This window comes from Geotrypetes seraphini, chromosome 5 (assembly GCF_902459505.1).
Source record: "Geotrypetes seraphini chromosome 5, aGeoSer1.1, whole genome shotgun sequence".
Taxonomy (NCBI): Eukaryota; Metazoa; Chordata; class Amphibia; order Gymnophiona; family Dermophiidae; genus Geotrypetes; species Geotrypetes seraphini.
In genome coordinates this window covers 30,733,447-30,747,663 of record NC_047088.1, presented here as the reverse complement: position 1 = coordinate 30,747,663, position 14,217 = coordinate 30,733,447, and the positions used below count along the sequence as shown (strand labels likewise).

At 42.0% G+C, this 14,217-nt stretch overlaps 1 protein-coding gene across 2 annotated transcripts in view; it reads right to left on the bottom strand.

Moving 5' to 3' along the window:
• Positions 1–14,217, bottom strand: part of NRK (Nik related kinase) — a 277,334-nt gene that overhangs the window by 247,005 nt on the left and 16,112 nt on the right. For both annotated transcript variants that reach the window (XM_033946124.1, XM_033946125.1), the window contains exon 2: positions 13,705–13,770. In XM_033946124.1, the coding sequence (XP_033802015.1) occupies positions 13,705–13,770 (66 nt within the window). The remainder of the gene's footprint in view (positions 1–13,704; positions 13,771–14,217) is intronic.

Below are 14,217 nucleotides of genomic sequence, written 5' to 3'. Positions count from 1 at the left end.
TGACAATTAGGATATTATTTTGTCTTTTTGAGGGTTACAAAGTAACCCTCTTTTTTGAGGGGGGGGACCCACTACACTCAAAACATTCACTTTCTCTCTAGTGTTAGGGTTAGGTCTGAATCATGATTATGGGAACCCTTTTAGTGGATATCTGGAAGGCCCTGATTTGCTTAGACTCCTCAGGCCCCGTCCCTTGGGAGTTCAGAAGGAAATTAAGTCACCGCTTGGACTAATGGGTTCAAGGGTTACAAACATCTCAAACTGCTTTATTACAAGATAGACTATTGCTAGTTAGGAAAATAGAAAATTTTGAGAACTATAGAAAGATGTTAAATTTGAGAATTCTTAATTTTCCAAAAACACTGGCAATGTCTCCCAGAGACTTATTTTATAAATTTCTGAAGGATTTGTTTAAATACCCAAAGAATGAACTTCCTTCTTTACACAAGATCCTCTTCCCCTTGCAATCTGTGCAAACCTCTTCTGCATGACTCATCTTCTACTAACCATCTTCTACTAACACTCATGTCACCCCTCTCCTTAAATCACTTCACTGGCTCCTTATCTGCCTTCGCATACAGTTCAAGTTCCTATTGCTGACCTACAGGTGGGTTCATTCTGCTGCCCCTCAATATCTCTCCTCTCTTCTCTCTCCTTATACACCTCCCAGAGATCAGCTGCTCTTAGCTGTACCCTTCTCCTCCACTGCCAATTCCAGACTTCGTTCCTTTCATCTAGCTGCCCCCATGCCTGGAATAAATTACCTGAGTTTGTCTGCCAAGCCCCTTCTATTAAGGATATATTTAAAAACACACTTTATTTTGGATTGCAACGGTAGCAAATTCCATAAATGAGACACCTGAATAACACACTTAAGAGATTGTTTGCAGTTACTGTATCAAGTGGGCAAGATTGAAATTAACACATTTATAGGGATTTAAAGCATGCAACGACATAAAGTCTACCAGGCAAATCACCTTATCCATCCAATATCAATTAGTAAAATGCTGGAACCAACTTCCACTCACACTACGATCTTGTGACCACTATCTCAGGTTCAGAAAACTTTTAAAAGCATTTCTGTACGAAGACAGGGAGCCAACCTTAAAGTAACTGAAAAGGTAATTGTAAAAGCCCATTTCTAAACTGTCTAATCATGCAACCCCTGAGACATAACGATGAGCCAATGATGACCTATTTAAACTTGTAACTATGACCTACCTGCATTAATAACTGTACTAGCAACTCTATTGAATGTCCATGTCAAACTGTCTATTGTAACTTCCTAGGTAACTGACTCAACCACTTGTAATGTAATCCGACCTTGACCTGAATAGGTAAAGACGGAATAGAAAACCTGATTAGCATAACATAACGTTTTAACCAACTATTTGAGGGCTACTATGGAGGGCTTTGGGAGCCACATGCGGTCTTGGGGCCATGCTTATGAGCCCACTGCATTAATGTGAAGAAGTTAGCTGGTTAACGCTTCCATGCCCATTCTCTGTCCAAGTTGCAAACCCTTCCAAAAATATTTTATACAAAAAACAGCTAACGCGTGAGGTAGCACGCACTAATGAGCACAATACCGCAAAATGCTTTAACGCATTTTGCCGTAGCCTATTCTTCACGTACTAAACACCCTTTAGTAAAAGGACCCCAATATTTTGATTCTGTGGCTAACATTAGAATAATTATGAGGTCCCTTGTGTATGAATATCAACTCAGCATAAATTCTTAAAGCCTTTCAAAATATTCAGCTTGTACTATATGAAGGGACACGTGTAGTTTTCCTTAGGTTGTGTTTGAAGCTGTAAATCCAGACACTATTTGCCTTCTCTTGCTGAAATACTGCAAGGCCATTTTATGTTTGAGAAGATGTGTTCTTATCTTGTTGTGAAGTGAATTCAATTGTTTTCATAAGCTGTATTTGCAAGCAGCTTTAGATAAAAAGGCTCTGCTGACCAAAGCACCTTTAAACTTTGGCCTTTAGATAGAAAGATGCTTGTTATTTCTTTAAAGTTTCATGTGACCTGTGTCCATATATGGTTTGTATTTACGTCACATGCTGACGACATTGACTCATGTAAAATGATATAAAATAGTTGTAAAGCTGACAATAAACTGGACATGTTTGAGAGATAATTTCTTGTCTCTAAGATACTGTCCCCAGATGCATCTGTCTTGCTAATGACAGAAAGAGTGTGGGGCAGTAATTGGGACCTAATCCTTTTCACTATAGATTCAGTGACTCCATTAGATCAACATAAGAGAAGAAAAATTACTTAGCAAGTTTAAAAGTCTCCTAAAAAAGTTGGCTTTTTATGGACACTTTTAACTGATTCATTTAAATCTTATTATTTTACAGTGGACTAGGAATACTGCCTAGTGAAAATTAAGTGGGTAACCTTCCCCAATCTCTTCTTTCATTACCTATCCCTTTTTATTTATTTATGAATTGTATTTAATCCTCTTTTTATTCTCCTCCCTTTTTATTAAAATTAGTACTAACTGTCTTTTTTTAAAAAAAATTTTTTATTTTAACCTAATTTTTAACTAAATGTAAATCGCATTGGATTTGGATTTTGCGACCAAATCAAATATTTTAAATAAACTTAAAACTTATAGCTCCGGTGTGGACAAGGTGCATTCAGGACATGAGCAGAAACTAAGATTTGGACTAGGGTTACCATATTTGTTTATGCAAAAAGAGGACACTTGGCTCCGCCCCCAGCCCATTCCGCCCCATTCCACCTTAGTCCTGCCCCCACATGAACCTCTTTTCCTCTCCTTCAGTGAGCTTGGGGCCACGTCTTGAGGGTCTCCGTGCATGCGCCGATGCGATACCATCACGCGCATGTGTGGACGCCCTCCAGACACGGCCTCGAACTCCCAAACTCAGACTAACTGCCAGGTTTTCAAAAACTACCCGGACAGTCCTCTAAAAAGAGGACATGTCCGGGTAAATCCAGATATATGGTATTAGGTAACCCTAATTTGGACCCCATTTCACCGAGAGGTCCCTTGAGGCACTGAGGACCCGAGTGATAGCTCTGATCTCTCCCTTCCCCCCAGTGCTGACCACATGTTTTAGTACGCTGTGACCTAAAATTTGTTTACTGACTTGTGACACCGATGGAATAAAAGCTTGGGTGTGTCCAACAGGCAGGATGAGCATTATCTGACGGCAGAATAAAACTTTACTGTTGAGCACACGTCCCGGTAACGAGAATAGGAGCTGCATGCTTAATTCATCAGGCAATTTGCTGAGACTTTATCCCACAGCATCAACATCAACTCCCTATGGTCCTGCATAAATCAGCTGGTAAAAATGTCAAGGAAGCTGCTGAATGATGTCCAGATCTGATAGAACAGCGATAACTCTTAATCCCAAAGCCCAGGAAAGTGATTTGGAAGCTGGTAGCATGAAAATGCTATAGTGGGTCCTTTTTAAATTCTAGGGAGATTCTCAGATACTTGGCCCACAGCAAGTCAGAACTGGGTGAACCTTTAGGGAACCCAGGCAGTTGCCTAGGGCTGCAGCTTCTACAGTCAGCTACAGTTGATGCAAAATGAAAGATTCTGATGACTCAACGTACCATCAGTGCATGCGTTTATATACTTTTATGGTTTTTTTGCAGGATTTTTACTACTACTCCTCATTTCTATAGCACTACTGGATGTGCACAGTGAGTTTGATATTGAACCATGGGAGGTATTCCAATTGGGTTACCAGATTTTTGTCTGGAGAAACCCGGACACATCACCCCGCCCCATCCTGTCTCTAGCCATACCCTGTTCTGCCCCTAACCATGCCCCGTTCTGCCTCTACCCTGCCCTATTCTGCCTCTAGCCGCACCCTATTCTGCCTCTAGCCCCGCCCCTGCAAAGCCTCATCTTTGTTTTCTGACCTCCAGGCCACGTCTGGAGGGTCTCCGAGCATGCGCGGATGCATGTGACATCATCCGCACATGCTCAGAGGCCCTCCAGACGCGACAGGGAGGTCGGGGCTTTCCAAAACCCAGACAAATTACCGGGTTTTGGAAAGTCCGTCCAGGCATCCAGACAGTCCTCTAAAAAGAGGACATGTCCGGGTTTCCCCAGACATCTGGTAACCCTACATCCCAGGTGCCTTCCGCTGTTGGCAGCAATCCAAGATATTCAATGCCGGGGTCACAGGCAAGGTCGGCAGCTTGCACTTAGCCGGCCAAGTCAATTTTCATTGGCTGGCCGGCTAAGGCTAATGGCCAAAGATAGACCGGTCAAGATCCTTCATTTACAACTAGGGCTTCTGATATCTAGGTTTGAATCAATAACTGTCACCCCCCACCCCTGGTTTATAAAAACTATAATTGGTTCTCTTTGGCCTCTCCAGAGCCTGTATCAAATCTTCCACTGTCTTTCCAGAAATGCCTAGTTCCCGGCTTTAGACTTTTTAGCTAGTCCTGTTTTTGAACTCACATCCCAGAGCAGTGTGGGATTCATACTGGCTGATTCGGCCCATTGAAATTAAGGCTGCAACTCCAATAATACACCAGGACGAGGTGGTCAGAAATCCAGGACTGGAACCGAGTAATTTGCTATCTCTGTTTGTGTGTGTGTTTGTGGGGGGGGGGGGGGGGGGGGTCACAATGACAACTCCTCTACAGTTAGGGATACCATATGGCTCCAGAAAAAGGAGATATATCTATATGTACAAACTATATGTAAGTTAACCGAAATCCCTATAGAACAGTCTTTCTGTCAATCCCTATGGCTGAACTGCAAGATACAAATAGGCGGTTCTAAAATTGCCTGGAAAGATTGGATGCAAGCAAGCATAAGAACATTAGAGGATGCTGTTTTAAATGGGAGATTGCTTGAATTTTCATGGCTGCATCAATCTTTTGGTATTTCTAAATTTCTATTTTATAAATGGTTGCAACTGAAGCAGGCTATTCAGAAGGGGTTCCCTGAGTGGCGTAATTTGAAAAATTATTACAGCTTGCAATTCCTCTGTTTTCAGACGGACATCAAGCCGCTAAGTGGTATAAATTAATATCTGAACCTATAAATAAGAAACCCAAAAACGCTCTTAGAGACATTTGGAGCATTGAGATTAAGCAGTATATTTCTGCATCTCGATGGCCACGTATTTGCTCTTGGAGGATGAGATGTACAGCTTCAGCATCTATGAAACAAAGTTGTTTTTTTCTGTTGCATTGTTCTTTTTGGACCCCGGTTAGATTGAATAAGTTGGATAATTCAAAGTCTAATAGATGCTGGCACTGTCATCTTGACATAGTAACATTGGATCATTTACTGTTCTATTGCCCTAAAATACTGGTTTCTTGGAAATCGATTTGGGGACATATTACTAATATTTTAGAATCTGAGATTCCTTTAACTTATGAAGTAATAATCTGTGGTACCATTTTGTATATCAAAGACCCCCCTAGATAAATATAAAAGAAGTCTCTTATTAATTATGACAAGTACAGCTATACAATTGATTACACGTAACTGGAAAAACTGGGATCGTCTCAATTTTGCATTCTGGTGGGCAAGTTTATGTCAAATATATAAATATGAAAAAATGAGAGCTGATCAGTTAGGGAATTTTAAAAACCTTAATCTAATATGGGGTCCATTGACATCTTTTGTAGATTTAATATAATTATACATTTGTTGTTAGAAGAATTGCACATCCAGGGAGGGAGGAGGGAGGGTGGGAGGAATATAAAGGTTATAATCAAATAATATTATGGATGGGGACAGGGTGGTTTATACATTTAAATATGTCTAAGTGGATAAATGTGTAATTTTATGTTTAAAATATATAGTGAATTACGGAATTATGATAGATCTATAGATTCTTGAATGATAAAGAATAATTTTGGGGGGAGGGTTATTGGTCTGTAAGAATCTTGTAATATTTTAAGTGATGTCTATAGTGTAAATGTTTATTTATTATTCTTCACTTATTGAAATTATTTTAAAATGAATAAAGATTATTTAAAAAAAACAACAACAAAACAAGCTGGTAAATTTAACACCGCAAACTTTGTAGTGCTACTTAGTGCTCAGAGAACCGTTGTTGCTTATGAGACTGCTGGGTAAGCCCAATGGAGCCCACAACTGACACGGCTCAAATTCTCAGTCATTGCACCAATATCTATATTTTTGACCTTTTCAACTCTTTTTGATCTTTAACTAACTTCAACTTTAAATAATTAAATAAACAGACTTAGCTTTACGTGAAGGGGTTCAACGGGTTCTGACGCGTTTCGCCATGCTGCCTCAGAGAACCCGCATTGGCACAAGCATAATTCTGCCCCCACCATGTCTGGAAAACATAAAAACAATACACTTCTCCCTCCGTATTCGTGGGGTATGTGGGCACAACATAGCCGTGAATACTAAAAAACCGCAAATAATTTTTTGCATGTTATTTGCGTTTTTTTGTAAAAGTTAGCGTTTTTTTGTATTAAAACCGCGAATAATGTTTCAACAGTTATTTGCGATTTTAGGAAATAGGCACAAAATGAGAAAATCACTTTTAGGAATCAGGAGGCTACCTTAAACTCTTTAAAATATTTTAAAAGTAAAATTGGTATTAAAATAAATGAAAACACAGCTGCTGCTTCTCACAATTCTCAAGCTTTATGAAACTGTTAAATCCAATGTTATTAACAGGATCTATAGCACAGGGAGTGTCATTACGGTGCGATTGAGGAAGTAGGAAGGCACCTCCGATTATCGGGAGCACCAAAGAACTGATCCATGGGAAAATACTGCAGGCAGCTGGGTTTTACTGCAATGAGGGGTACTGCCGTCCTCTGCCCCCATATCAAAGTCCACCAAGTCCCTTCTAGCACCGAAGTGCCATTCGGACCAGCAACACATTCCCTTCCTCCGGCTAACCAAACCAAAGCTTCCCTACCCCTCCTCCCAATAAGAGTCATGTCTGCCCGTGACATATCTCTGTCTCTATGGGGCTGGGATTGCAGCTCTTCCCTGCTCAGCGCCCCCCCTGCCTTCCCGTCCCCGATCTAAGACACCTTCGCAGCAGCGATTGTTTACCCAGAACTGTAAATGGAAAAATAATTTTAGCACAAATTTCAAATCTTGTAGGGAGTGATTTAACCATGTTCAATGATTAAATCCCTTCTTCACCCTCTTCACCCCTTCTAATTTTACTTAAATGTTCAATGATATGGGTGCGCACTGTGTACCCAATGTAAAATAAACAATGAATCAAATACACTACTCCCTGCGTGTTGCAATCTGTTAACCCTTGCAGATCATGCTGGTAATGTAAGCGGGGATGACAAACCCGAGATGTCACCAAGGCATGAGAACATACAGAGCGTGACCCACATCCTTTAGGACTACCCTGTTCCAAAAACCTACTGATTGTAATAACTTCCTTTCATACACATCCTTTCACCCTCGTCATCTTAAAGATAATTTACCCATCAGTCCATTTTTACGCTTGAGATGGCTATGTACCACCACTGAGGAGTATAATAATAATAATAATAACAACAGCTTATATACCGCAATACCGTGAAGTTCTATGCGGTTTACAAAGATTAAGCAAAGGTACAAATTGATTGACTTTAAGAGGGGAGGAAGAAAGAGGGTTAATAGGACAGGAAATCCATTTTTGAGGAGAGCGTGATCAATAGAACAAGTTAATCGCTATAGAGGGGAGAGAGAAGAGAGGATCAGTTGTCTAGATACTTTAGGAACAGGTGTGTTTTCAGACGTTTCCTAAATTCCTCAAAAGTAGTGGGCGAAAGCAATTGTTCTAGGTCTTTACCCCATGATGCTGCTTGGTGCGAGAGAAGATGTTCATGGTGTTTTTTCAGTTTACAACCTCTCACTGGGGGTGAAACGAAATTGGAATGTGAGCTTCTCTTGTGTCTGTTGGCTGAGAAGACGAAAAGGTCAGTTATATATTTAGGGGCAAGTCCGTGTAGTGCTTTGAAGCAGAAGCAGGCAAATTTAAACTTTACGCGCGCCTCCATTGACAGCCAATGCAGCTGCCGGTAGTAGGGTGTCACGTGGTCAAACTTCCTCAGCCCAAAGATCAGTTTGACCGCTGCATTTTGCATCAATTGTAAACGCTGCATGTTCTTTTGGGAAATTGCTAAATAGGCGATGTTGCAGTAGTCAAGTAGACTCAGTACGAGGGATTGGACTAGGGTTCTGAATGCCGCTGTATCGAAATAAGCTTTAATGGATCTGAATTTCCAGAGAGTGAAAAATCCCTTTCTGATCAAGGAGTCCACCTGGTCTCTCATGGTTAGGCACTGATCCAAAGTTACACCTAGTATCTTTATGGTAGGTTGGATAGGGTAATTAAGATTATTGATACATAGTATAAGAACCGATCAAGTGATATGTGGGCACGATTTGAAGAACGAGGTTATCCTCATTCAGTTATCAAAAAAGCTTACAAACATGCTCTCTATGCTCAACCATCTGCACAGCAGCAGAGCTCATCTCTAGTGTGTGTGTTGCAATCTACCAGAAGGCCTTTTGCATTAAGAGAATTATCTCACAATACTGGCATATTTTGCAAGTCCATCCACAATTCGAAGTGATGCCACGTTTTGCTTATGCAACGGGAAAAAATTTGAAAGATCTTATAACCAGATCCCAGTTCAGTAGAGGCATGAGCCAGAGACATGATAGACAGGGTAGGCTCATGCTCTGTATGTTCTCATGCCTTGGTGACATCTCGGGTTTGTCATCCCCGCTTACATTACCAGCATGATCGGCTAGAGTTAACAGATTGCAACACACAGGGAGTAGTGTATTTGATTCAGCACTCTTGTCCTTTATTTTACATTGGGTACACAGGGCGCTCTGTGCGCACCCGTATCATTGAACATTTAAGTAAAATTAGAAGGGGTGAAGAGGGTGCTCCATTAGTTAATCATTGGACACGGTTAAATCAATCCCTACAAGATTTGAAATTTGTGGTTTTAGATAAGGTCCATTTACCCCGGGGAGGGAACCTTGCGAGGAGGCTGTGAAGAAGGGAGCAGGAGTGGATATTCAGATGACAAACAGTCGAGCCCACTGGGTTAAATAGAGAAGTACGGTAGAATGGCAAGCTTTTTGGGGATCTTAATTCAGATGGATCTGAGTAGGTTCACATTGGTTATTTTACCTTTTAACTTTCATTGACAGCTCGTTTGAAGTCTTCTCCTATCAGGAAGGGGTAGAGTTTGGATGGGTTGCGTCAGGGTTTAGTTGCGGGTGTATAAAAGGGGTGGAGCTTGTAGGGTCGGCGTCTTAGAGAGAGCAGTTAAGCGATAACAGGTACTGTGTGTCAGCGTGTGCTAGAGTTTGATAGGAGATATCGTGGAAATTTAGTATGAACATGGTGGGGGCAGAATTATGCTTGTGCCAATGCGGGTTTTCTGAGGCAGCATGGTGAAACGCGTCAGAACCCGTTGAGCCCCTTCACTTAAAGCTAAGTCTGTTTATTTAATTATTTAAAGTTGAAGTAATTTTTTTTATTTTTGTCAACTTTCATTGGGTTTGGGGGGGGTTTAGTATCATTCTTTCAATAAAAAGTTATAAACTAAATTTTGGGGGAGGATGAGGGGGAGAGATTAATAGAGAAAAGGGAAGGGGGGTAGGAATTAGGGGGAGGGTATTGAGAGATGTAATGGGTATATTGGAAATATATTTTGAAGAAATGAAAGATATTGGATGGAAATTAATATGATGAATTTTAATTTAATAACATAAGAACATAAGCATAAGCAATGCCTCTGCTGGGTCAGACCTGAGGTCCATCATGCCCAGCAGTCCGCTCACGCGGCGGCCCAACAGGTCCAGGACCTGTGCAGTAATCCTCTATTTATACCCCTCTATCCCCTTTTCCAGCAGGAAATTGTCCAATCCTTTCTTAAACCCCTGTAATGTAATGGCTATTTTATTGTATTATATCTAATATAATAAAGAGCTAGCCGTGCATGCGCACTCCTATTTGCATGTTCTGTGCGCTGTAGGTCTGTGGCCGAAGGAGTGCGCATGCGCGCTAATACGTCACCAGCCTATCGCCTGGATAAAAAAGGAAGGGATGCCTACTGCTGGACAGGGGGAGAAGGAAAGAGATGCTGATGGACAGGGGAGGTGAAGAAAAAGGAACGGAGGACTAATGTTGGACAGGGGGAGAAGGAAAGAGGTGCTGCTGGACAGGAGGGAGGTAAAACAAAGGGAGAAGGGCTGCTGCTGGATAAGGAGAGCAGTGAAGGGGTAGTGGTGGACACAGTGGAGGTAAAAGGAAGGGAAAATGGACAGGGGGAGCAGGCAAGGGGTGGTGATGAACAGCCAAGGAAAAAGAAAGGCAGAAAGAAAGAAAGCGGCTAAGGAGAGAGAGAGAAAGAAAGACAGACACACACACATATGTTCTAGCACCCGTTAATGTAAGGGGCTTAAAGACTAGTTATTGTATATTTACTGATTTCTTCAATAAAAATGTTATAATTTAAAGATCAAAAAGAGTTGAAAAGATCAAAAATATAGATATTGGTGCAATGATTGAGAATTTGAGCCATGTCAGTTGTGGGCTCCATTGGGCTTACCCAGTGGTCTCATAAGCAACAACGGTTCTCTGAGCACTAAGTAGCACTACAAAGTTTGTGATGTTTAATTTACCAGCGTGTACATATAGATATATCTGTTTTCAGTTAAGTGCACCTGGGGCAATTAATTAATTATTCCCGAATACATATTTGGGTGTCCAGAAAAAGGAGGACAGATTGAGACACCCGGGTTTTACTTCTACTGAAACAAATGGAAGTAAAACCCGGATGTCTCAATCCGTCCTCTTTTTCTGGAGCCTTATGGGAATCCTATCTCCAGTACCAATTTATGCATTTCTTTGAATTGGAAAAGAAACTCAGCAATGGTACCTAGCTTACAATATCACTGATAAACACAGGTTTTCTATATCCAACTCCCCCCCCCCAAAAAAAAAAAAAAATCTAAACAGCTGGAGAATATACACCAGGGGTAGGGAACTCTGATCCTCGAGAGCCATATTCCAGTTGGGTTTTCAGGATTTCCCCAATGAATATGCATTGAAAGCAGTGCATGCAAATAGATCTCATGCATATTCATTGGGGAAATCCTGAAAACCCGACTGGAATATGGCTCTCGAGGACCGGAGTTCCCTATCCCTGATATACACCTACATTTACAATTTCAGAAAGAGTTAAGAATACAAGAAGACCTAGAGACCGATACTCAGACCATGAGAGTTAGCAGGGCTGACCCCCGCAGTCAGCATTGAGCCTGGATGTTCAATTAAACATCTGGTATTTTGGGCCCCTTTAAACTTAGCCAGCTAAGCTGATATTCTGTGCTGGCTGGCTAAGTTTATAGAGGACAACATAGACCAGCTATTTCCATGGCCCAATTTGACCGTTAAACGTACCCAGCTAGTGCTTTGAATTTTGTGGATAGCTGGCTATCCGCTAGCCACTAAGCGTTACTATTCAGCTGGCTTAGCACAATTTGGCCCTGAAGAAGTGGATACTAACCACGACACGATCGTAGGCCATATTTAACCTTTGACTTTTGTGACATTGAAACAGAGCGTTGTCCCCCACGTTATTTAGACGGGAAAGTTTTTTCTGTTACTGATGTATGCTGAGTAGAGCCTTACTTTAATAGGCTCACTGTTACTGAGGCTTTTTCTTTCCTTGTCTTAAAGAAGGGGTGTCAAAGTCCCTCCTCAAGGGCCGCAATCCAGTCGGGTTTTCAGGATTCCCCCAATGAATATACATGAGATCTATTAGCATACAATGAAAGCAGTGCATGCAAATAGATCTCATGCAGATTCATTGGTGAAATCCTGAAAACCCGACTGGATTGCGGCCCTCGAGGAGGAACTTTGACACTCCTGTCTTAAACGCTGAATGACTGTGCTCTATATATCCCCCTCATCTACGAAACTGCACGCGCATTTTCTAGCGCGGGGAGACGCTCTGAATGGCCCGCGCTGCTCCCGACGCTCATAGAGTTCCTATGAGCGTCGGGAGCAGCGTGGGTCATTCAGCGCAGCTCTCTGTGCTAGAAACTGCGAGCGCAGTTTCGTAGAAGAGGGGGGTAGTGGAGAGTTTTTTTGTATTTGTGGTAGTGATTTTCCCTCCATTCCTCCTTTTAGTTTGCTTGTATCTATATTTATACACACACACACACACACACACGTGTGCACGGACACATACATGCCGTGTGCTCTGCAGCATTCGTTTTCGGCTGTGACTGATTTGTTTGTCGTCCCTGCAGACAGTTTGTTCATCTTATTCTTGCTGTTCAGGACACCTATTTGTCTTATAGAATGCCCAATGGTATCTCATTGGGTCCATTTATCTTCCATCCTGACACCTTACATTCATCTACTTGACTTCGTTTGTCTCTTTTTGATTCTTCTGTCCTGTCCCAGCCTTGTCTGAAACACTCTTTTTCTTTCTTTTTTTTATGTGATTCCTTTTGATCCCCAGATATCACATTTTACCCTGTTCACACTTATTAAGACCTACTGGATCAAATTCATGCCTACACTTAACAGCTGATTGCTGAATAGTGACAGTTTCTCTGACTCTCACCTACGCTCATATATATGGTTCACAGTTTAAAGCAGTGGTCTCAAACTCAAACCCTTTTCAGGGCCACATTTTGGATCTGTAGGTACTTGGAGGGCCTCAGAAAAAAATAGTTAATGTCTTAATAAAGAAATTACAATTTTGTATGAGGTAAAACTCTTTATAGTTTATAACTCTTTCCTTTTGACTAAGTCTTAATAATAATATTGTCATTTATAGCTAAAGAGACATATAATCAAGAAACTGTTTTATTTTACTTTTGTGATTATGATAAACATACCGAGGGCCTCAAAATAGTACCTGACAGGCCGCATGTGGCCCCCGGGCCGCGAGTTTGAGACCATTGGTTTAAAGAAACTACACGGCCTTTGCTATTAATTCCTACTTGCCTCCCACAACTGTCATTTAATTCTAGAAGTTGCCAACAAAACACAGATAAAACCATAAAACACCGCACAAGATTAATTAACATGTATTCAGTCAGATTTCCAAGAGGTATTTCTGTCTTTGAGAAAAATCACAAGAGATAACACTCTCACTTCCTGTTTTCTCGATCACTCACATTTCATATCAGTTGCTGGGTTTCACTATGATGGTGGTAAATACCTAGAACAGACTTCTCGAGGTAGCCAAAACCCCGCCACGTTTCAGGCATGAAAAGGATAAACACCAAGGGGCCCTTTTACTAAAGTGCACTAAGCAGTTAACACGTGAACTACCAGTAATAGCCCGGTGGTGTCACAGGATGCACTAATTTGCACATTAACCGAAAGCTGTGTTAGGGATGGAGAACGGACATGGACCGCACACCGCAGTTAACATGTGCGGCTTCTTGAGTGTTGTCACTCGGGCAGCTCCATCTCCTCAAGAGGAGCCCTTAAGTTGAAAGAGTCCCCCGAGCCAGGAATGCATCCAATCAGTTTGGGAAACGTTGCACACGTATCGGTTGTGTACATGTTAATTTTACACACATATCAGGCACAGTGATTCTATAAAAGTCTATTTCTAGGCAGCAATGCTTTTGAAAATTCCTTTCCAAATGCCTGGCTTGAATGGTAAGGTTTTAAATGGATTAAACAAAAACTCAGACCTTATATACTTGTCCGTATGTCCCATTGCCGACAACTTCCACCAACTCAAATATTCCTGCTGGTTCCTGCAAACAACATGTTAAAGAGACTGTTAGTCAAAGAAAAGGTCAGAGGCAGTCAGTGACATAGTCAGGGGGTGTGAGGTGGGCAGTTCCCCCCCTGAAATGGTCTTCCTCCCCCATCTCCGCCCCCTTCCCACTCCACCCTCTGCCGTGCATGCGCCCCCGCGCTCTTCCCCGTACCTTTTTAACTTTGGTGCGAGCAGCGCCGAACCTGCTCGTGTCAGCTCCGGTGCTTTCTCTGATGTCACTTCCGGGAGGAAGTGACGTCAGAGAGAGAGAGTTCCAAAGCCAAAGTGGGAGGCAAATCCTTTGCTGCTTGTACTGAAGTTAAAAAGGTATGGGGGAAGGGCACGGGCATGCACGTGTGGGGGCGGGGAAGAGGGCTGGAGGGGGGCGCCACCACCCCAGGCGCTGGTCACCCTGCTACACCACTGGAGGCAGTTCATTTCA